Source organism: Anthonomus grandis, chromosome 13 (assembly GCF_022605725.1).
Source record: "Anthonomus grandis grandis chromosome 13, icAntGran1.3, whole genome shotgun sequence".
Classification (NCBI taxonomy): domain Eukaryota; kingdom Metazoa; phylum Arthropoda; class Insecta; order Coleoptera; family Curculionidae; genus Anthonomus; species Anthonomus grandis.
Window position 1 is genome coordinate 7,015,464 of NC_065558.1, and position 24,900 is coordinate 7,040,363.

The window sequence follows — 24,900 nt, forward strand, 5'->3', positions numbered from 1 at the left end:
GTATTACTTATAATTTTCTTAAACAACATTTTCTTTTTAGGCAAATATTTTCTGCAAAAAAAAACGTTTTTCATTAACTCTACTCTTACCCCCCCACCCGCCCCACAGAACTTACCAGTAAAAAATTGATTTAAAAAATCATTATTTTCCAAAATAATACGCATGAATAACAACTGGTTTCGTCGTTAATATTCGATCTAATAACACAGTTTTTTTATTTAAATTTGATATAATTATGTACATGTATATTAATAAATATTTAATATAAAAACAGGGCTATTAGATTGGATATTATGGATAAAAAACGGAGATTTTTTAAAAGAATTTCTTACTGGGTCAATGTTTGGGGTGGGTGGGGGGGTAGGTGTTGTGTTGATAAAAAACAATGTTTTTGCAAAAAATACATATTCAATATTTAATTTAGTAACATTGTTTATATAAATTTGATATAATTTTATATACTAATATTTAGTACAAAAACAGTGTTATTAGATTGGAAATATGAACGAAAAACAGAGATTTTTTCAGAAGAATTTTATCAAATATTTGAGGCAATAAATCCCGTATCAATTTTTTAAATGTCGAAATTTTCTCCATTTTGTAAACAGAATCGTATATGATATACGTATATTCTCTAGTATAATAAACACACCTTGGCCATATACGGTTGATAAATATACCAAAACCAAAAATTTACAAAAAAATCGTTGAATACACAAATTTACTTAATAATATATGATGTGTTGCTTGGGGAGTAAATTAAAAATAATATAACTAGAAGCGTCTGATTGTATGAGAAAGTTTTAACACCAAGAACGGAAGTCGACTTGCTGCAGTAAACTTTTCAAATCGAACTTAATAAAGAAACGCCATATGGCCGAGGTGGTAAACGATCATTTGATTAATAAATAAATTTGAGTTAATTCCGGCGAGACCGAAGAAAGCAGAGTAAATGAGCAAACGAACACTTTATCAATCAAGAAAGGTCGTTATGACAGTTGCATTATTGCCGCGTTTGGACTATAATTATTACGGAAAACCTCATGAATAACTTATTAACTGAGCGTGGAAGGTAATTAAAAGTGGGTTTAGTTGTCAAGTTTGGCTGGCAGTTTTCGACGTTCTTGGTATAGACGTCGGTTGTTTTGGTTTTAATTACATGCAAGACTTATAATAAAGGAATTAAAATTATTGCTAGAGGTACTACTATTTATCATTTATTATTTTGGGACACTATGAATGTTCCCAATTTCTACTTAAAATATCGAATAAAAAACATGCAAAAAATTATAGATTTCATAGCTACAACTCCAAGCCAAACTGAACTGCCAAAAAACCTAAATATATGTATATATAAAAAATTAAAATAATTGTGGTTATCGACCGTACTATTTGAAGAAATATAAACTTGTTATCAGGTAACGGTCTGTGACTAATAAAAATCATTTGTTCATTCTCAATATTTCGTCCTGTATTTTAGTGACTTCTTCAGGAGAAACTCCAAGAGAATAAAGAAGTCTCACTAGTCATGTTTGTTATTACCGGTAGACAGTCGCATTGCTCAGTGTCTATATGTACAGGGTGTTCCAAATTCGAGGGTGACCATTGGGATCTGGGAAACCGTAAGAGTTACGGGGTCGGTTAAAGTTGCGCAATTTGGAGCTTAATAAATGTACGATTTCATTTTTTTTGGTACCATTGAATAGAGAATTTTACGCTGCTTACTATAATGTATCACACGATGGGGGTTCCCATTTGACATATTAACGTGAAGTTAGCTGAAGGTGAGGAGGTGATTGACAGAACTTCAGTAAATTCATAATTAAACGTGCCCCTGTATATCTAATATGACGTGTTTTTTTTTTATTTTTTTTTTTTTTTAGAAAGTTATTAAGGGTGGATCGTTTTGAAATGAAAGCACTGTATGAAATATGAATATAATTCATTTTTTCTATTCATAATATTTTTATATGGATTGGGTTGGTAAGTGATCAAATTAAATTAAAGATAAAGACTTATTTGTTAATTTTTCATTGCACTGTAACAATTGAGAAACTTTCCACTTTTAATGGAAGAAAACAATAGTCATGCCAAAAAAATCTCTATACAATAGATTTGCATTGTCTCAAATTAGGTGTTTATTGCAAAAATGAACATGGTTGTTAACAAAACGAGTATTACGTAATGTCAGAAAAATCCTTGTAGTAAATATAACTACTGCATAATTACACTTGTTATAACAATATTATTTTCATTCAGTTATATGGAAATGCTGAAAAACAGAAACACTAAAGCTACTAAAAATGCCAATTCTTTTACTTTATATTAAAAAAAAATTATACAAATTAAACTAATGTGATGCCTCAGGCTAAAAATAGTGCGTTAATGGTGCGTGAACTCATTTATTAACTTGCTCGAAAAAAAATAATTGAAAAATAATCTTTTTGCTTTCACTTGAAAATTAATTCGGTTTTTTTTTTCGGGAGGGTGTCATCGAATTAAATTTAGTTCTCTGCATATTTCGCTTCAAGTGTTCGTCGTTTATTTTAGACTTTCGAATTAATTTTTAATTTGATATCAGGTACACTTATTTCAAAATATTTCCAGTCATTGGGCTTTTCAGAATTTTTGCGATTTCCAGGCTTTTATTTCAATTATTTCCGATGTAATTTATTCTCTTCCAGAAAATTTAAATAAATATTATGTTTTCACAGGCTTCCGGAATAATTTCTTATGTTTTCCAGACCTTGGAAATATTATTTATCGAGAAATTCGACTATTAATTTACAGGCTTCTGGTTTTATCACATGGAAAACCTGAAAAACTATTATAAATCCCTGTGAGACATTCAAAAACTACTCCAAAAGCAATTCAATGTTTTAATTGTTCTTCTATTGCCTATATTTTTTTTGTTAGAGAAAAAAATGACCTAAAATGAGGTTTCAATTATTATTTTTTTTAAAATACTGTTTCAACTACCTTAGACTGTATCCACTTTAATTCTTTTTTTTTTGTGCGAATATTTGATTTTTTTTGGTTGATTTTCCAGGTATTTTTCGTTCAACTTTAAAAAAAAATCGAATACTTGAATTATCCAGGCAATCAACTTTTTAATAATATTTGTTTCCACTTTTTTAGCAACACAAACTTGCATTTTTGCCTTATTCCAGACTGTTCTGCTCCTTTTTTATTCCAGGTTGAACATGGGATTTTCTAGATAGATTCGGGTAGTTCTATCCAAGCAGTTCTGGTTTAATTCTTTACCAAATCATACTCGTTTTTTTTTCAAATCCAAGTTTTATTCCTATACTGTATACCCTATGAACCCTAGAACTCCCTCACTGTACGGCTTACCAAAAATACATAAAGAAAGTATTCCTATGAGACCAGTGGTTTCTTTCATCAATTCACCCTACTATAGACTATCCTCTTGGCTTCACACTACTCTCAGGACAATAACAGGATTTCAAAATGAATTTTCGATCAAAAATTCAATAGAATTTGCAAATTTTGTAAAAAATATTAATATACCCGATAATGCTATTTTGATTTCCCTGGAAGTAAAAAATCTCTTCCTCAGCATACCCGCCTCAGAATGTGTAACGGTAGTTGAAGAATTGCTTAACTCCACCAACCTCCCTATAGTGTTAGTTATAGACAACCTTGTATGTCTCTTATCGCTGGTTTTGGAACAAAACTTTATTAAATTTAATGGAAAATTTTTTAAGCAATCAGCAGGACTTGCTATGGGGTCATGCCTTTCACCTTTCTTAAGCGAAGTATATATGAGCCATTTAGAAAATCAAATTATGGTTAGTAAGTTTTTTAAATTTATAATTACATACAAAAGGTATGTCGATGACATTTTTCTAGTCTGGAGAGGAAACGACGATGATTTGGCGGGATTTTTGAATTTCGTAAATTCTCTTCATAGTAACATAATTTTTGCTTTGGAAAAAGAAGTTAATAAGACTTTATAATTTTTTGGATTTACTTCTGACTAGGTACAACAATGGCATAACTTTTGAAGTGTACAGAAAACCATCTGCTACGGATAATATTATCCAACTTAATTCCCTTTCTCCTGGCCAACACAAGTTTGCTGCTCTTAACTCATTATTCTATAGATTATTTAATTTACCTCTCTCGAATGTAGCCTTTAAAAAAGAGTACAATATAATACAATCTATTGCAATCAACAATAACTTCCTTCTATCAAGTTTCAAAAAACTATATTTTAAGTACAAACTTTCGTACCACATTGTACACCAGGAGGAAAGGGAACGTAATAATAAAAATTTTAGATGATTAACTTACTTTGGGGGTATTTCCCAGGGGGTGGCGAAATTCTTTAAACCTTTTAACATCTCAATCGCTTTTAAGACTTCTAATTCCGTAAAGCGAAATCTGGTTAAACCATTGGATAAGCCAGATCCGCTTTCGAAATCGGGAGTTTATAGTTTGCATTGTGCCGATTGCCCTACGATTTATGCGGGACAGTCCGAAAGGAAAATTTCAACAAGGGTACAAGAACATCTAGGTCTGGTGAACAAGTTTAAAGCCACTGATATTGTCGAGACCAAGTCAGCGTTTGCCAATCACTTATTGTCAACAGGTCATAATTTTTCCTACCCCAATAATGTAGCAGTGGTTCATGACTGCCAGAAGGGCAAAAAGCTGGATCTTCTAGAGAAGCTAGAGATTACAAGAGCGAAGAATAGTCCAGTTTTACCTTGGGTTAACAACGTGTTCAATTTTGAGCCGGGACTCATTTTTAATAACATCTTGTAGTCCCCTCCTTTCTTTCCAAGCTATCGCATGAACGGTGTGGCCTAGCAGTCAACGCAGCAAACAGTAACAGTCTTGCTGCAAGGTTGTAGGTTCAAATCTCGATAGTTCCTTTTTACTTTTTTATTATTTTCTTGTATTTAAGATATATGTTATTGTTTTTTATATATTTGTGACGTCAGTTTTTTAAACTTATATTTTACCGTTCGGTGTGTGTGTATATTTGACTCAGTCGTGTTTTTAACCTTCTTGAGGTATACTTTTAAGGGTCTTACTTTAAGGTCTTTTTGTAATATTATTTAGTTTTGTTTACATTATTTTTTAGGTCTGATGATGCTCTTAGGAGTGAAACACGTGTCACCATTCTAACAAATTAAAGAATTTTTAAGTTCGAGACTTGGTGTTGGTCTCCTTTGATTTATTTATATCAGAATATGGACGACTTCTTTCAATTCCTTTTTTATTCCAGGCAGTTAAACAAGGGATTTCTGGATAGATTTAAGTAGTTGAATCCAAACAGTTTTACTTTTACTTATTTGGTAGCTCAAATTTACATTCTTTTCCTTATTCCAGGCAGTTGTGCAATGAATTTTTGCTCAGATTCAATACAACTTGCATTTTTGAGTTTTAATTTCATTTGTCCTCAACCTCAAATGATTTTTATGAATGACATATTTTAAGGAACTTCTATGTTTTTATGGATTTATCACGCTATGTATCTATAAGAATAGGAATCCAATGGCTTCTCAAGAAAATTTATCCATGGGACCCAAGTAAACTAATAATACTTTTTAAGGCATTTTTAAGAAGGTCCATGAAATTCCATTGGACAAAATTATGTTAAAGTCTTTAAAAATTATTATCCTTTATTAATTCATTAACATTTTGACTTCGTTTGCACCAATACTAGACATCCAATAGAGGATGTGTGCTGTCTAAGAGACGGTTAGTTAAGAGTTTTTCCAGAGAATCTAAATAACAGTCATGCAAAGTTTTTATTGATTTTATGTGCTTAAATTATGAATCAATAATTTGTGTATTATGGAGTAATCATTAATATATTTTTTGCAATTAAAATAGAATGGGTCTAAAGTTCTTCAATTCCAATGTTCACATTTTCTCGATGATCTTTTGCCAATTTAATTTTAAGAATTTGTTTTTTGCAACCTCGTTGATTGTGAAATACTGACCACCAGTTCAAAATGGGAAAAATATTTTAATATTAATGAAATGTTAAGAGTTCTTTTAGTTATTGCTGAATTCTGCTGGAAGGCAATCGTTTTTGTTGCACTGTTCCCTTCAATCTATTCACAATACTGTTAAAATGTTTTTTTTTTAATTGCTATATTCTTGTACTTTTCAGGCCGTCTTGTTTCAGTTAATTCACATGAATGTTGCAATAGAACAACATGAATATTTTCTTAGCAGAACAAAAATCATGAACCGCAGGGTAGGTTTTTAATTAACTAGGTTCTTCCATTTGCAAACAAAATCTCAATGGTAAATACTTAATTTTTGAAGTTTATTAATTTTAAAATAGATGGACCAAAAGTCAGTAAGATATCTACATGTAATACTCAACTACGTGATTTTTGGTAATTTAATAAACATGAAATTGAAATTCATACAGTAGAATAGTAAATGATTAAACCATAATTCTTTTAGATTCTAGGCATTTTATCAATTAATTTTTATTTGAATTGAAGTAGTTTTCAGACCAATGAACTATTTCAGGCATTTCATTATGTTCCGTGTAGATATTCCATAGTTTCCAGGGCGTTGATTTTTTGATGATTATGTTGATGCCTTATTTGTTTAAATTTACGTAGTATTAGTTCCCAACAGTGACTAGAAGTGAAAAAAAAATCTATTTAATCAACACTAAAGTAATAAAGGTAATATGAATGGCATAATTATCTTAAAATATAATAATTAAAACAGACAAGTGAAATCCTTCACACTTTTATCTCCACTTTAAATATTTAAAAAAAAGAGTTTCTTAAGCCTACAGAATGGCAATAAATTTAATAGTTACAACACTTGTGGTAATTTATACCCTACATACGACGAAAAAAAGAGAACCGTTCGTTTAAGCAATTACAATATTTACAAAAGTGTATCTAATAAAATTAAACAAAGGACAGAATTAAAAAATAAAGGAAGAAAATCAAATCTGCGTATACCGGTAATGTTGTTGTCATTATCAGAAGTGAAAGTGTAAAGCGAGATGTGGGAGTCTGTCTGATCGGCGCTGATCAAATGATCAGTGATTTTTTATTGATCGCTGATCTGTTAACTTTTCGTGTCCGCTTATTATATTAATAAATTTATGTGTTATTAATTCCGATACACGAGATTAGGTTTGATCAATTATATCTTGTTATTTAATATGTATTGAATGCCGCTGAATACGGTATGCACGTAAATAATCTGATTAACTCTGGTCGGATTTTAATCTTGTTGTGATAAGTTTCTCTCGATAGTAATTTGATTATTATCGACGTTAAATTCCTTATTTATTAATTTTTTTCTTAGGGGGGAAATTTGATTCATTTCGCATTGGTGTAATATTTTATGAAAGTGATTTTATTAGCCTCTATTGTAATTTTTCTGTTAATACAAATAATTCATTAATCTTCCAGGCAGTTTAAATAGAGTAGGAAAGTACTTGGAAGAATTGCAAAAAAATATATTTTCAGGTTTGCAATTTTTGTTAATAACATTTCCAGAACCATTTCTTCTCATCCAGGCACTTAAGTAATTTGGTTATCACTTAAAGGCATTTTTTCCAGAAACGTTGGGCGCCAAAAATGTTGTACAAATTTCAACCTTCAAAGCAAACGCTACTTTTGGATGTCTAAAATCACCAATGCATGATAAAAATCTAAATTTATTGCTTCAATTTATTTGAAATTCTTGTCATATTATTAAGCCTAAATTTTCATGTAATTACTTATGGATAATAAATGGATAAATTTAGTAATTTCCTATTTCTTTTAGTTTCCTGTAGACACTTCATCATTTATTTCTTAAAGGCAGTTTTTGCTTGGAAAAACTGGAATTTTCTTATTGAACTGACTGGAAAAAAAATCCTCGGCAAGGTTACAATAACTTCTTTTAGGTTTAACTTCTTTGATTTTTAATGTCTTCTAGGCAACTTAAGTTAATTGTTAAACCCCCATTAAAAGAAATAGTCCTAAGATAAATGACTTTCTTCACCTTAAGACTATTTATTTAAAAAGGGACTTTAGTCGCCTGGAAGATTTTTAGAAAAGTGTTTCATCTCTTTCTCAACTGCCTGGAATAATAAAGAAATGAATCTTTTATCATCTATTAATAGTTTTTCTTAGGTAGTTCTTCCTTCTTCCTTCCATGTTTAAATCCAGCCAGCTAAGAATAATCCAACTAATTTTGTTATTTCCTGGAAGCAGCTTTTCCAAAAAATTTGGATATATTTCCTATTTCAAATAGAACTTGCAAAAAAATGATCTAGGCATTTAAAGTGGTTTTTAGACTCTATAAATGCATTTTCGGTTTCTCTCAAGTGAATAAATTTATTCTTAATTTTTTCCAGCTAAACTCCTGTTTCGATCTCTTTCCAGAAGTATATTTTTCTTACCTGAAATACCTGGAAAATTTTGATTTTTTTTACAAGTATTTGAACTATTGTAGTATTTCAGGAAGGAGCTTTTCTTGCAAAACCTTTAATTTTCTTATTTTAAATTTGACTTTTAGACCTGACATTTTTTTTTTCATTACAAAAATCATTATCTCATTTTTCAACTACCTGAAAGAAAAACAAAATTAATTTAGCTTGAAAGCATTAAAAATCACTTGCAAGTAGTTAAATATTAAATGTTTTACTCTTTCCAGACAGTTAAAACTTAAAAAATATGACTTAGTTTTTACCTCTTTCTCCATTATTCATAACTTTAAAACCTGAAATACTTGAAGACATAAATTTTAACATAAAAAGTGCACAGACATTACCAAAAATAGCGGAATATTAGAGTTTTCGACTTAGGAGAACCGCTAGTTATTTTCTTACGAACCCCTAGATTTGTATATTATTTTTAATTTTAATTGAGCTCCTTTAAGAAAAATCCAGCAGAGGTTGATCTAACTGCATCTTTTATTCCTTGAAAGAAGTTTTTTTGGAAAACCTGGATATTTTAATTTTACAAAAAAATATCCAGGCATTTATAGCGATTTCCAAACGCTATAAAGTCATTTTGGATTTCTTCTAGGCAAAGAAATTTATTCCAACTTTTTCCCTATTAAATTCCTGATTCTATTTCTTTCCAGACGCGCTTTATTCTGGAAAATAGAATTTTTCTTACTTGAAATAAGCTGAAAAGACTTAGATTTTTTTTTCATAGGCAATTGTATTAACGTAATTGTTCAAGAAGCAGTTTTTTGGAAAAAACTGCAATTTTATTAATTTTAATTGGACTAAGAGAACTAGAAGAAGTAAAAAATTAATTATTTGCTTCAAAACATTAAAAATCACTTTCAGGTAGTTCAATGTTAAAATTTTAATTATTCCAGGCAGTTAAAGCTTAAAAAATAAACATAACCACGTTTTTATCTCTTTCTCCATTATTCATAACTTTAAAACATGAAATACTTGAAGACATAAATTTTAACATAAAAAGTGCACAGATATAACACAGATTGCCAAAAATATGGGAATATTAGAGGTTTCTACTTAAGCGAACCGCTAGATTTTTATATTATTTTTAATTTTAATTGAAATTTTAATTATTCCAGGCAGTTAAAGCTTTCAAAAAAACATGACCACGTTTTTACCTCTTTCTCCATTATTTATAACTTTGAAATACGAAGTACTTAAACACATAAAAAAAGCAAAAACATCACGCAGAATGGCCGAAATAGCAAAAAAATTAGAGTTTTCCACTTAGACGAACCTCTAGTTATTTTACTACGAACCCCTAGATATTGATTTAATTTTCCATTTTAATTGAGTTCCTTTGAGAAATATTAATAAATACTAGTTCTGACAATTGAGTAATCCTTGTTATTTGATTATTAATCAACTGTTGGAAGCAACCTCTTTCTCCAGTGTGAAAATTAAAATTTGATTTCCAGGTAATTTAATAATGCAACCATTTCAGATGAAAAAAAAACGTATTTCCTTATTTCTTGTCCGGACAGTTACATTTTGACAATAAGTTCCACCTGAAATAAAACATACATATAACCATAAAAAGTGCAAAAATATCACTCACCAATCTGGGTTCGTACTTCGACAAACTCCTAGTTATTTTATTACGAGCTCCTAGATATTTATTTATTTCTATGTTTTATTCTTATTATATTCCCTCCTTTGAGAAAAATTAACTAGCATGCCTATTATACGCATTAAAACAACTTTTAGCAACTACATAATCTTTTTATTTGATCACTAATCAACTGTTGGAGTCAATTTTGTTTCCAAGATTGACACTAATATAAGATGATCTTGATTATACATATAAAGAGTTGTTAATTGAACCCTGATAAAACTAAAATTATCCCTTTTAAGTGTAATTAAATAGATATTGCATAGGATTTACTAAAATTGAGCCTATCAGCAAACTTCTTGGAGTATTTTCTTGTACTGATGACCAACTTAAATTTTATCCACAAGTCTCCTCTCTTAATATATTTTCTTGAATAAGCTCTCATCTGCTTGCTTTGCTGTTTGCTCTGTTCAAGACTTTGGATCAAATGTAAGCAACTCAGTCTACTGTCGGGAAATGTAAGTGAATATTTAATTCAATGCTAAAAATGACAAGAAACTTTTCCTTGAAAATGTAAACTTGAAATTTTGATGGATCATTTAAGTTCCACTGTAAAATAAAACATACATTTTTCCATAAAAAGTGCAAATACATCACGCAGATTATCCAACATAACGAGAAAATTCTGGTTTTCTACTTATCAACGAACTCCTAGATACTTTTCCATTAACCCCTAAATATTTATTTAATTTTTAATTTTAATTTAGTTCCCTTGAGAAAAATTAACTAATACGCATATTAAACGCATTAAAACCAGTTCTCTAAATTTCGTAATCCTTGTTATTTGATAACTGTTGGAGGTTATGACACTCTAAAACAAACACAGAAAATACCATATGAATATCATCATCATCGACATATAAAATCCGACAAAAATGTTTGACCAACGAAACAGGTTCTCCTGGTCGTTAATTGATTTGTGTAACCCATCAAGGTCCGCCATATTCCTGCGACTTTGATAATATTGATGCAGGAGGTCAGTGTAAAATTTTCACCGTCAAAAATTGTGGTTTTATAACATGCGGTTTCCGTTTTACCACTATGGACCATCGTAGAATGGAGTATTTCACCTGGGTAAGTCTTGTATTTAATTTTATAATAGCGGGATGACAAGACAATTTTGCCATTTTAAATATATGAACGTAATTTCTAATGTCATTTGTTTTTTAAGTTCAGGCCAATTTAAACCGGTCAGATCGGGCTCGCTGATATAGAAGTCTGTGTGTGTGTACATTCACATCCTTTAATGTTAGTCCACTTATAGCGTGTGACTTTTTGAGGTTAGGGTTACGCATTATTTTAAATTCTGCCTAAGGGACAATGCACTTTTCCACTTTTCACTAAAAATCATTTTTTAACGGTTTTTGGTTCTTTGTTATCATTTCTATAGGTTCATAAATTTATTTGGAAGCACAACCCAATAAATCCCATTTAAAACGTTATGTAAACTTCAGTTTAAAAAATATGAGAATGAACATAACAGAGCCACTGTTAAAATTAAGATGTCTCAATTTGGTCGGTTTACATCATTGGGTGACACGGTAATTCCATACCAGAAAAAAAATTATTAAATCATTTGATGGAGCATTTAGGGGATGATGGGCGAAACAGGGAAGATTTTTTGTGGTACAATGCCAATGTGGATACTTCGGTAAATTTTGAAACCCAAGAAGAAAATGAGCTATGGGATTGCCTGCATGAAGAAAATGCAATACATTTTAATTTTCCTATTATTACTTTTGTCAAATTAATTAACTTGATTCAGTTTCCGGATATATACAAACTTTCATTGCTAATAATGACGAATTTTTAATTTTTTTGTTTCTTTTTATATTAATAAATTGGTGAACCCCGCTTAATTAAAGCTATTTTCATAAAATATTACTATTTTTAAATATAAATACACAGGCTGTTTTTCGTGTTTCCTGAACATTTTCTGAAAGTGAATATATCCGGTTATAACTCCTTAACTATAATGAACTACCAGAAAAAAAAAGAAATGAAGGCATTCTTTTAAAAAAAAAATTCCATCGAGTTGAGTCTGTTTTATTCAAATCAGAAAAACGTAATTTTAATAAGACGTAGTTGTTAACTGCTTTTAATTACTAAAAATCAATGATTCCAGGTTGTCAAAGCAGTGAATACCGCAGAGCACCTTATACCTTTTTTCTCAACTGCTTGAAAGAATAGACTTGAAATAAAATTATTGTTATTAAAAAAGAAAAAAAAACAACAATTAAATGAAACTTGCCCAGTAAACAGGCTCATGTAAACTATGTTTTAATGCCAAACGAGATTGGTATTGTTGCGAACACAAAGCCGAGACCGCCATCAGATCAAAGAAAGTACTCACTCTACTTTTCCATGTCATTTAAATAATAAAAGGTATATTTTACATCGGATTCTTTAACAAATAGAAAAAAAAATTCTCACACTTTCGCCTCGTCTGGCGTTACCATGTGTGATGTATATGATTTGTGGCGGATTAGACGGTAGATGACGGACATCTCACGGGCGGTTCCCTATTGTGATATTTTCCTTTTTTATACTTTGGTAATTTAATTATGGTACCCAGATTAAATTCTGATGTGGTGTAAGGTAGGAATTAAAAGTACATTAGGTACCTGAATTTCATTAAGCAGTGACGTTGTTTGACTCTTTTGAGAAATGATTATTTTTGAACCGTGAAACTGTGTGTAAAATATTTAATGTATATTTTCTTGGTTGACAAGTGTAATCTTGATCTAAGTTAGGTCCTTAGGATCCTTCCGTTTTTGTTCGAGATTTTTCACTTTCACTTTCTTAATTACCTGAATGAAAAAAGAGATCAATATATTATGTCTCCTTGAATTTTTAGGGATCTATATTAGGCTAGTAGTTTTAATTTAGTCCAGGAAGCTGAAGGAAACTTAATTATGTCTTTCTTAACTGGCAGAATAAAGAAATTAGGTATTATATTAGTGGCTTCAACTACTTAAGACCAATATTTCGAAAGACATTTCCAGGTAGTTAAGTCAGTGGTAAAAAAGTCGAATAATAGAACAAAATTAGACTTACACGCTCTGTCTATAATCTCATAGTACAGGTGTGCCTGCACAAAATTTAATATCTTCTACAAATTTAATAATCGAACCTACGCTCTTGGACTACTGTTTGTGATTATAATTTAGGTGCGCCATTAATTAAAAAAATCCATTAGTGGAAGAGTCAGAATTACACACCGAGTATATCTAATATTACAGTCCAACAAAAATGCCAAGAATTCAACTGGTAATGATTTATTTCCCATCCAAAGTCCAGGCGTAACAGTAATACAAAAATAATTTCCATTTGATAAAAAATAAGTCCGGGCATATCAGTAATAAAAAATCTATTAACAGGACACAAAATTAGACTTATGCGCTCTGATTACAATTTTATAGTCCAGGTGTGCCTGCACAAAATTTAATATTTTCTACAAATTTAATAATCGAACCTACGTTCTTGGACTACTGTTTATGATAATAGTTCAGGTGTGCCATTAATTGAAAAAATCAATTAATGGAAGTGAGTCGGAATTACACACCGAGTATATCTAACTAGTAATGATTTATCCCCCATTCATAGTCCAGGTGTAACAGTAATACAAAAATAATTTCCATTTAATAAAAAATAAGTCCGGGCATATCAGTGGTAAAAAATCTATTAATAGGACACAAAATTAGACTTATGCGCTCTGATTACAATTTTATAGTCCAGGTCCTATACTGAAAAATCCAATAATTTATTGAAATTAAATTTTCATTAATGGAACAAAGTTCGATTGAACAGACCTGTATTTATGGTCATAATCCAGGCGTGCCAGAAATAAAAAAATTAATAATTTTATAATAAACAAGAAACATTTTTTTTAAGTTTCCTAGAAGAAAATCCATCCAAAAAATATTTTGAGTCACTGCCTTTATGTCATCAGCAAAATCCAAGAGCAATTCTGAATCTTGATGCATAAAATCTTCTGTTACCTCCGACTCAACTGCCTGGAAGAATAAAGAAATTATTGTATTAGTGGCTTTAACTACTCAAAACCAATATTTCGAAAGACATTTCCAGGTAGTTAAGTCAGTAGTAAAAAAGTCGAATAATAGAACAAAATTAGACTTATACGCTCTGTCTACAATCTCATAGTCCAAGTGTGCCTGTACAAAATGTAATATTTTCTACAAATGTAATAATCGAACCTACGCTCTTGGACTACTGTTTATGATTATATTTTAGGTATGCCATTAATTAAAAAAATCCATTCATGGAAGAGTATATATAACGTTATGTTCAAAAAAAAATGCCAAGAACTCAACTGGTAATGGTTTATCTCACATCCATAGTCCAGGTGTAACAGTAATATAAAAATAATTTCCATTTAATAAAAAATAAGTGCGGACGTATCAGTGGTAAAAATCGACTAATAGGACACAAAATTAGACTTATGCGCTCTGATTAAAATTTTATAGTCCAGGTGTGCCTATACTAAAGAATACAATAATTTCTTGAAATTAAATTTTCATTAATGGAACAAAGTTCGATGATGCTATAGTCCAGACCTGCATTTATGGTCATAATCCAGGCGTGCCAGTAATAAAAAAATTAATAATTTTATAATAAACAAGATACATTTATTTAAGTTTCCTAGAAGAAAATCTTTCCAAAAAATAGTTTGAGTCACTGTCTCTATGTCATCAGAAAAATCCAAGAGCAGTTTTTATTCTTGATGCATAAAACCTTCTGTTACCTCCGACTCAACAAAATAAGACTTACACGCTCTATCTACAATCTCATAGTCCGGGTGTGTCTGTACAAAATGTAATATTTTCTACAAATGTAATAATCGAACCTACACTCTTGGACTACTGTTTATGATTATATTTTAGGTATGCCATTAATTAAAAAAATCCATTACTGGAAGAGTATATACAACGTGATGTTCAAAAAAAAATGCCAAGAACTCAACTGATAATGATTTGTCCCCCATCCAAAGTCCAGGTGCAACAGTAATACAAAAATAATTTTCATTTAATAAAAAATAAGTCCGGGCGTATCAGTGGTAAAAAATCTACTAATAGGACACAAAATTAGACTTATGCGCTCTGATTAAAATTTTATAGTCCAGGTGTGCCTATACTAAAGAATACAATAATTTCTTGAAATTAAATTTTCATTAATGGAACAAAGTTCGATGATGCTATAGTCCAGACCTGCATTTATAGTCATAATCCAGGCGTGCCAGCAATAAAAAATGTATAATTTTATAATAAACAACAAAAAATTTTTTTAAGTTTCCTAGAAGAAAATCCTTTCAAAAATATTTTGAGTCACTTTCTCTATGTCAACAGCAAAATCCAAGAGCAGTTTTGAATCTTAATGCATAAAACCTTCTGTTACCTCCGACTTAACAAAATTAGACTTACACGCTCTCTCTACAATCTCATAGTCCAGGTGTGCCTGTACAAAATGTAATATTTTGTACAAATTTAATAATCGAACCTACGCTCTTGGACTACTGTTTATGATTATATTTTAGGTATGCCATTAATTAAAAAAATCCATTAATGGAAGAGTATATATAACGTTATGTTCAAAAAAAAATGCTAAGAATTCAACTGGTAATGATTTAGCCCCCATCTATAGTCCAGGTGTAACAGTAATACAAAAATAATTTCCATTTAATAAAAAATAAGTCCGGGCATATCAGTGGTAAAAAATCTATTAATAGGACACAAAATTAGACTTATGCGCTCTGATTAAAATTTTATAGTCCAGGTGTGTCTATACTAAAGAATACAATAATTTCTTGAAATTAAATTTTCATTAATGGAACAAAGTTCGATGATGCTATAGTCCAGACCTGCATTTATGGTCATAATCCAGGCGTACCAGTAATAAAAAAATTAATAATTTTATAATAAACAACAAAAATTTTTTTTAAGTTTCCTAGAAGAAAATCCATCCAAAAAATATTTTGAGTCACTGCCTTTATGTCATCAGCAAAATCCAAGAGCAATTCTGAATCTTGATGCATAAAATCTTCTGTTACCTCCGACTCAACTGCCTGGAAGAATAAAGAAATTATTGTATTAGTGGCTTCAACTACTCAAAACCAATATTTCGAAAGACATTTCCAGGTAGTTAAGTCAGTAGTAAAAAAGTCGAATAATAGAACAAAATTAGACTTACACGCTCTCTCTACAATCTCATAGTCCAGGTGTGCCTGTACAAAATGTAATATTTTGTACAAATTTAATAATCGAACCTACGCTCTTGGACTACTGTTTATGATTATATTTTAGGTATGCCATTAATTAAAAAAATCCATTAATGGAAGAGTATATATAACGTTATGTTCAAAAAAAAAATGCTAAGAATTCAACTGGTAATGATTTAGCCCCCATCTATAGTCCAGGTGTAACAGTAATACAAAAATAATTTCCATTTAATAAAAAATAAGTCCGGGCATATCAGTGGTAAAAAATCTATTAATAGGACACAAAATTAGACTTATGCGCTCTGATTAAAATTTTATAGTCGAGGTGTGCCCATACTAAAGAATACAATAATTTCTTGAAATTAAATTTTCATTAATGGAACAAAGTTCGATGATGCTATAGTCCAGACCTGTATTTATGGTCATAATCTAGGCGTGCCAGTAATAAAAAAATTAATAATTTTATAATAAACAAGATACATTTTTTTAAGTTTCCTAGAAGAAAATCTTTCCAAAAAATAGTTTGAGTCACTGTCTCTATATCATCAGAAAAATCCAAGAGCAGTTTTGAATCTTGATGCATAAAACTTTCTGTTACCTCCGACTCCACAAAATTAGACTTACACGCTCTATCTACAATCTCATAGTCCAGGTGTGCCTGTACAAAATGTAATATTTTCTACAAATTTAATAATCGAACCTACGCTCTTGGACTACTGTTTATGATTATATTTTAGGTATGCCATTCATTAAAAAAATCCATTAATGGAAGAGTATATATAACATTATGTTCAAAAAAAAATGCTAAGAATTCAACTGCTAATGATTTATCCCCCATCTATAGTCCAGGTGTAACAGTAATACAAAAATAATTTCCATTTAATAAAAAATAAGTCCGGGCGTATCTGGTAAAAAATTTACTAATAGGACACAAAATTAGACTTATGCGCTCTGATTACAGTTTTATAGTCCAGGTGTGCCTGTACAAAATTTAATATTTTCTACAAATGTATTAATTGCTACGCTCTTGGACTACTATTTATGATTATAATTTAGGGAGTATTTCTAATGTTACAGTCCAAAAAAAAAGCCAAGAATTCAACTGGTAATGATTTATCTCCCATCCAAAATCCAGGGATAACAGTAATACAAAAATAATTTCCATTTAATAAAAAATAAGTCCGGGCGTATCAGTAGTAAAAAATCTATTAATAGGACAAAATTAGACTTATGCGCTTTGATTACAATTTTATAGTCCAGGTGTGCCTGTACAAAATGTAATATTTTCTATAAATTTAATAATCGAACCTACGCTCTTGGACTACTGTTTATGATAATAGTTTAGGTGTGCCATTTAAATTGCAATAATTTCTAGAAATTAAATTATCATGTAGTAAATTTATTATTATTAGCCAAATTATTATATAGAGGTACACCATGATCCTCTACATGTATATAATGACAGGAAAAAATATATGTATAATTAAAATATTCCCAATATTGAAATCAAATGCAGAAATGAAGAAAAATACATAAAAATTATTATAGTTATCTAAGAATTGTTCAAATTAGGAATCGTTTTACTGACATCCGAAAATAATGTATGTATCTCAGTTTATTTGTACTTGATGGAAGCTTAATGTATCGGTGGTATCTAGCTCTTGTTTCATAGGTATGATCTATTAAAGTTTTAAGTATTTATAATTAATAAACAAAATTAAACACTTTTAGGTTATCTAAGGAGAACTCTTGGACTACGCATTTGTTTAATAAATGAGCTACTATCTCTATGTCATCAGCAAAATCCAAGAGCAGTTTTGAATCTTGAGGCATAAAACCTTCTGTTACCTCTGACTCTATTCTTTTAACCGCATTTTCCAAGGGAAAATGAAATAACAAAAAAGTGACAAGCGTTGATGCTCTGGTTCGAATTTATGTCATTCGATACACAAAAATAGTCAAATGACTCATTACGTATGTATTACACACATACACACAAAACACAATTACTTAAAACTATTAGAAACATTTATTACACTGTATTTATTTATTTCGATTTAAACGTCCCGCCATTCACTATTCGGACTTCTAGTGGCAGACCACTGTAACAGGACACATTCAGCAAACTTGTCCAGAGATGTCGCAAGGTGTGCTCGCTCCCTCAGAGAGAATACGGGGCTGGTATTTGATCGGCGGTTAAGATCGTTGGTTAGATTAGAAATGTTTTTTCTAGTTTCATCGCTTTATATTTCAATATGAGGTGTTATGGAAAAGGATAATAAATGTTGTTTTTTTGGTATCAAACACAATTTCCAGAAGATTCAGATAGGTAAGAGAAGTGAAACAATGTGTTTTAACTACTTCTATTATTGCTGAAAAAGGAGCTTCGTTTCCTTGGAATTATTCAGGATTTCCGTAGACAAATGCAAGTGAAACTTTCTTCCAGTCTTCATTAGGCATAAGCCAGTAAATAAACACTAATTAAGTATGTTAAAACGTTTCAGTTTTACAAAACGTGTCGTTCGAGGAAGCGGTTTTCGGCATTTTTCAGATAAACGATACTTAACGCGGCTACACCGGACCGCGTACACTATAATTTCCCAAGATTTCCGCTATAATTTGCCGTATAACTTATTGTCTTTAATGGCCGCTGTTTATGTTTATTTTGTTTTTTTTTGTCTTATTAAATTAAACGTTTTAGCATAAGTTAAAAATTCGCGGAGGTGTGATAGCGATCGAAATTCGTGGGAATTCGCTTCTGTTAAAAAAGGTTTTTATTGCGACAATGCGAAACGTGATTACTGAAATGTTTTACCTTTTGGGTCGCTGTCCTAATCATTGCATTGTTGAGGATTTCTTAGGAGAGATAACGGTTTCGCAATGGTGCGGATCTACGAGATTTACGCTAAAATTGTTTATATTTTGCATGTAGAGAGTTTTGTGGTACCAGCAGAAATATTAACACAGACCGCAGACTAAGATCAAGTCATTCCAATCAAAATCGATTCATTTCAGGGTCAAAATTACGTCAGAAAAATTAACTTAGATGATGAATACACTAAAAAGGCTTTTAACTACTTAAAATCAATTTTTTTCAGTTCTTCTAGGTAATTAAACAATAAATTTTTTATTTATTCTAGGCAGTTGAATAATAAGTCTGTTCTAAAGAATTTCAACATGATTGCAACTACTTAAAATCAAGATTTTAATGCTTCCAGGATTTTATTAACAAATTTGTTATTATTTGACTTCATCTATACATCTTCAACTCCCTGGAAGAACAAAGAAATTAACTTTCAAATAGTTAAAAATTATGAAAATATACCTGTCTTTCTCAACTTCAGGAGAGAAAAAAGAAATCCATTGTGTATCATTATTATGATATTGTGTATCCTAATGTAACAACTGATCTATAAATACCCCCAAGTATAATATCACTTTCCGTTTTACATATATATATATATAGTGATATATCACAGTCTTCATCATGTACCATTAGGGTTTTATAGTCACCACTAACCAAACTGCACCCACTAAATTAGTGATTCGGATGATGTAGATGATAAACAGAATTTGTTCAACGACCCTGTAGAGGAACTATGGAAATCAACTTAATAATGTGTCTCATATTCCTATCTAGGAATATTGCAATGACTTATTTACCACCATTAAGACCACACACTCTGAGGATATAAATCAACCCTTAATTTCGAGCATTTTTCAACCACATCATCCCAAACAATTACTTGGAACCTTTTGAAAAACGTACTTATGAACCAGAATATTTCCGAACGTAGTCTAGGTGTTATCGGGGTACCAGTTTAGGTCAGATCCGCTTTACAACCAAGAAACCATAACATACCTGTTGTATATATGTTAAATCGTAATAAAGAGCGTTATATAGGGCCTTAGGCGGAGCGGAATTGGATAATTTATTTTTAATTTAAATCGAGCCTTCGGCTGCTTTTACAACCATGAAATGGCTCGTTTTCACATCGCGGCTACACTATGCGTCTTTTTTCGAAACAAATCGGTATTTCCGAACGTTTAATTTTTGGATTTTTTGCCTTCGGGGTGTAGCGAATAAAAAGTCGACTTCTTGTTATATAACGTAGATAAATATTGTCTTTATTGGACTAAAATGTAGTTAGCCAAAACCTGGTTTAGTGTTAATTATAAAGAAAAATCAAGCTAAAAAGTCCAAGGGTTTCTATATAAAACGTACATCTCTAAAGTGCAATTTTGGCAAGCCTGTGAAAAAAAGTCCATCAAATCAAGTACTTTATCTGGCAAAATAAACTTCAAGAATACAGTTTTTTTCCCAGGCTCTGTGGTGTTTTCTTAAAATAAAAATAAATCGACTGCGCCGATTTTATCTAATCAAAGAAGAAATCAATGTTGCAGTAGTTCGTAATAGGAAGCACTACAATTTTTCCTTGATATTTCAATTTATAACACTCTTATTGGCGTTCCCTTGAGCAACACCATTGAGCACACCTCCCGTCATTTCTTGACAAGTTGGCGAATGTTCCGTTACGGTGGTCAGCCGCTAGGAGGCCGGTTCAGTCGGAATATTGGCGGGACTTTTAAATCGTAGTAGGAAATAAATACAATGTAAATAAATGTTTTTATTAGTGTAATAAATCACTTGACTATTTTTGTATATCAAGTGTCACACATTAGTTCACACCCACACGAACAGTAAAAACGCTACAATAGACTTGCTTTAGTAACAGAATATGACAAAGTATCATTCTTAGTGAGTACTTCAATTGCCAAAAAAAAAATGAGAACGTGAGTCTAATTAGGAACTATTTTAAAAGAAGTACGCAAACTGGATGGAAATTAATGAATTTTTTTTAACTGCTTGGAAACGTGGAAAGCAAAAATCAAAAACCTGCCTGGGATTTTTGTTTTATGCAATTGTAATTTTATAAATGAAATTAATTAAATAAAATAAAATGATTTTAAATGTCTGAAATAATACGAAACTAGCTCAACTATCTAAAACGTCAACAGAAATATCAAGGCACTGAGAACATGCTGAGAATAGTCAACTGCCTGCAAGGAAAAGAAATTTGCTTAAATAAAATAATGAAAATTACTTCGGACAATAACTATTTTAACATAAAATTAGAGAAACACGTTTTGTAACTGCTTTGTATCTCCCGCAACTGCCTGGAAAAATCACTTCAACTTCGTGGAAAGCGTAAGGCTTTATAGGAACTGCCTGGAATAATTAAGTCATTACGTCAATAAAACTCCCCAATAACTTCCGGCATTCGGGAATCATCTTGTCCATTGCCTAGACCCGAAACGAGTATACCTAGCGATATCTCTGGACAATTTGGCGAATGTCTCGTTTCAGTGGTCTACCGCTAGGAGGCCGGTTCAGTCTGTATATTGGCGGGACTTTTAAATCCTAGTAGGAAATAAATAGGGTGAACCTGTGTAATAAATTGGTTGTGTAGTTTTGTGTATCGAGTGTTTTAGTTTCCACCAAAACGAACAGTAAAGACGCTACCATTTTTTTCCCAGACTCCCAGTCATTTTTTTTTAAGTTAAAAATAAATTAATGCATTTGCACACGATACAGAGTGATTTTATATAAACAAGGAGCAGAGATAATGTTGCAGTAGTTCGTAAGGAACCATTACAATTTTTTAAAAATTGAAAATTTAAAAGAATTTAAAAGAATAATAAACTTGCACAGAACCCTGCTGCTTCCTTTCAGAAGTTTAATCAATTCAAATCAAATTTATAATAGGCCTATGATTCGTGGTATCGAAAGCCTTAGAAAAATTAAGAAATAGGAGAGCTGTAGTATCAACCATATGTACATCCTCCAGGATTTTCTGAGTAAATTTTAACAAGACAAATCCTGGATTGAACTTTTCTAACATTTTTGAAACTACTGAAATAATTAATGTTGGTCTAAGGTCACTGGACTGTTGATTAAGGCTAAAGGCGTTACAAGGGAATATAGAGGATGTGGATATACAGTCATTACCAAGGGTATTTAAGTTATTTTTGAAATATCTGTAGCAGTGGCTAAAGAAAATGATATCAAGACTTATATAAATCTACAGGTTGTTCATAGTTTTCTATAAATTATAATGATTATTCCCACCAACAAATTAGCTAAATAGCTAATAAGTCCTATAAATAATTACTAAATGATTTCCGGCATTAGCGAATCATCTTATCCGTCACCTAGACCTGAAGCAAGCGGTGTGAACACCTCGCGACATATTTTGACAAGTTGGCGAATGTTCCATTATGGTGGTCAGCCGCTAGGAGGCCGGTTCAGTCGGAATATTGGCGGGACTTTTAAATCTTAGTAGGAAATAAATACAGTTCATCAATGTTTCTTATAGTGTGAACCTGTGTAATAAATTACTTGAGTAGTTTTGTGTATCGAGTGTTTTAGTTTCCACGCAAACGCACAGTAAAGACGCTACAATTTTTCCCAGACTCTGTGATTAATTTATTTGCACACGATACAGAGTCATTTTATATAAACAAGGAACAGAGACAATATTTCTCAGTAATACAGTTCGTAAGGAACCATCACAATTTTTTAACGGTTTAAGTGGAAAATATGATTCGTTGAATATTCTCGAAAATTACAGCGAGATTTTTAGGGTTAACACTTGATAGGATTTAGTTTTCAAGTATTGCAGACAACCTCCCAAAATATATCAACAGTCTTAAAAGAATAATAAACTTGCACAAAACCCTACTGCTTCCTATCAGAAGTTTAATGAATTCAAATCAAATTTATAATAGGCCTATGATCCATGGTATCGAAAGCATTAGAAAAATCAAGCAATAGGAGCGCTGTAGTATCATCCTCCTAGTATCATCTTCCAGGATTTTCTGAGTAAATTTTAACAAGACGAGTCCTTGATTGAACTTTTCTAATATTTTTGAAACTACTGAAATAATTAATGTTGGTCTAAGGTCACTGGACTGTTGATTAAGGCGTTACAAGGGAAAATGGAGGATGTGGAAGTATAGTCATTACCAAGGGTATATAAGTTATTTTTGAAATATATGTAACAATGGCTAAAGAAAATTATATCAAGACTTATACAGGTTGTTTATAGTTTTCAATAAATTTTTACATTAACCTAAAGCGAGCGGTATGCACACCTCGCGACATTTCTTGACCAGTTGGCGAATGTCCCGTTACAGTGGTCTGCCGCCAGGAGGCCAGTTCAATCTAAATATTGGCGGGAGTTTTAAATCGAAATAAGTAGTAGGACATAAATACAGTATATAAAATCAGTTGAGGATTTTTGTGTATCGAGGGCTTTAATTTATACCCAAGCGAACAGTAAAAACGCTATAATAGACTAAAAAAAGCATTTTTAAAGTTCAACTGCCAAAAAAAAATTATTATTGGGAGGTATGAACGTAAAGGTCAGATTATTCTAACTGACCAACATATTTCTGATCAACTTGTTACGGTATACAACCATTAAAATAATATCAGTTCGTATTTACCCACTTTCAACACTTGACGACATAACAGGACTTCACTTCCGTGATGTCTCGTATTCAATTCCTCATACTTTTTCCGTCCATCCTGTATTTAATGTGCCATCACCATTACGAACTTTATGATAATGATGATCACGAATAAGAATCCGACTAATTAATGGTACCACACACACACACATGTTTTTTTTCGTGTGATATCTTCAGTAAAATCTTGTGGCTCGTTAAGACAATGGCCTGGGTTTCACTTTCGTTAAATTGCAAAATTTCAGTAATTTTGTGAAGTTGCAGAACCAAACCACATTCGAGATGTCCGCGAAATGATAATCGTTTGTAATTGAAAAAAAAAATTCATTATTATTAAAGTGAATGTAACGCGGGTTATTACATCGCGTTTTGGTTAATGCGGGGCTTATATAATATAAAAAAACCCTCGGTAAGTGTGTGTTTTGTGGAAAAGTTCAATTTTCTCAAAATCGGTGTATGGTGGGAATTAGCTTAATTATAAAACCGTTTTAGCAATAAAATAAATTTTAATCAGATTGCGACAAGAAGCAAACATGGTAATCATGTGACTAACAAACTTATTAAGTCTATTGGTAATGCATTTTAATTAATCCTCTTGGTGGGTAGTATTAATTACCGATGCTAATTACTTACTTAAATGAGCGTTCAGTTGTTCTTTTTTAAATTGCCTACTTCCTTTCTACAGATAAATTACCAGTGGCAAACAGGCAAAAGTGATATTTTTTTGTGTAGTTGTGTTTGTGATAATTTAAAATCTACACGAATCGGACCCTGATATTAATCGTAACAACCGTAAAAATAGCTCGTAATAAACCTAATAATTACGACATTTTGTCTCGAGGTGTTCTCTTCGTAGATGTACATAAGGAGATAAACGAGATGAGAGATGTGAATTAAAAAATGAAGCGTGATTATGAATATAGTTTTTTAGTCAAAGGTTAATGGTAGAAGTGTTTTTATAGAAGTTTTGTACAAATTTCGTACTAAGAGAATAAAGTTCTATTACTGTTTTAGTACAAAATTACACAATCAATAATAAAAAAA

General features: G+C 31.0%; 2 protein-coding genes across 5 annotated transcripts in view; both read left to right on the plus strand.

Annotated features, from left to right (window-relative positions):
- Nucleotides 1–24,900, plus strand: part of LOC126743659 (storkhead-box protein 1) — a 109,720-nt gene that overhangs the window by 57,840 nt on the left and 26,980 nt on the right. Inside the window, exon 1 of one of the 4 annotated variants that reach the window (XM_050450859.1) lies at nucleotides 11,013–11,165. The exons of the other annotated variants lie outside the window; for them this stretch is intronic. Coding sequence (XP_050306816.1) covers nucleotides 11,133–11,165 — 33 coding nt within the window. The 5' untranslated portion in view covers nucleotides 11,013–11,132. Of the gene's footprint in view, nucleotides 1–11,012; nucleotides 11,166–24,900 lie in introns of those variants that run through there. 4 annotated transcript variants of the gene reach the window in all.
- On the plus strand, nucleotides 874–4,791 carry LOC126744160 (uncharacterized). The gene is made up of 2 exons (XM_050451519.1): nucleotides 874–885; nucleotides 4,336–4,791. Exons 1-2 carry the CDS (start codon nucleotides 874–876, stop codon nucleotides 4,789–4,791), a joined length of 468 nt encoding a protein of 155 aa, XP_050307476.1.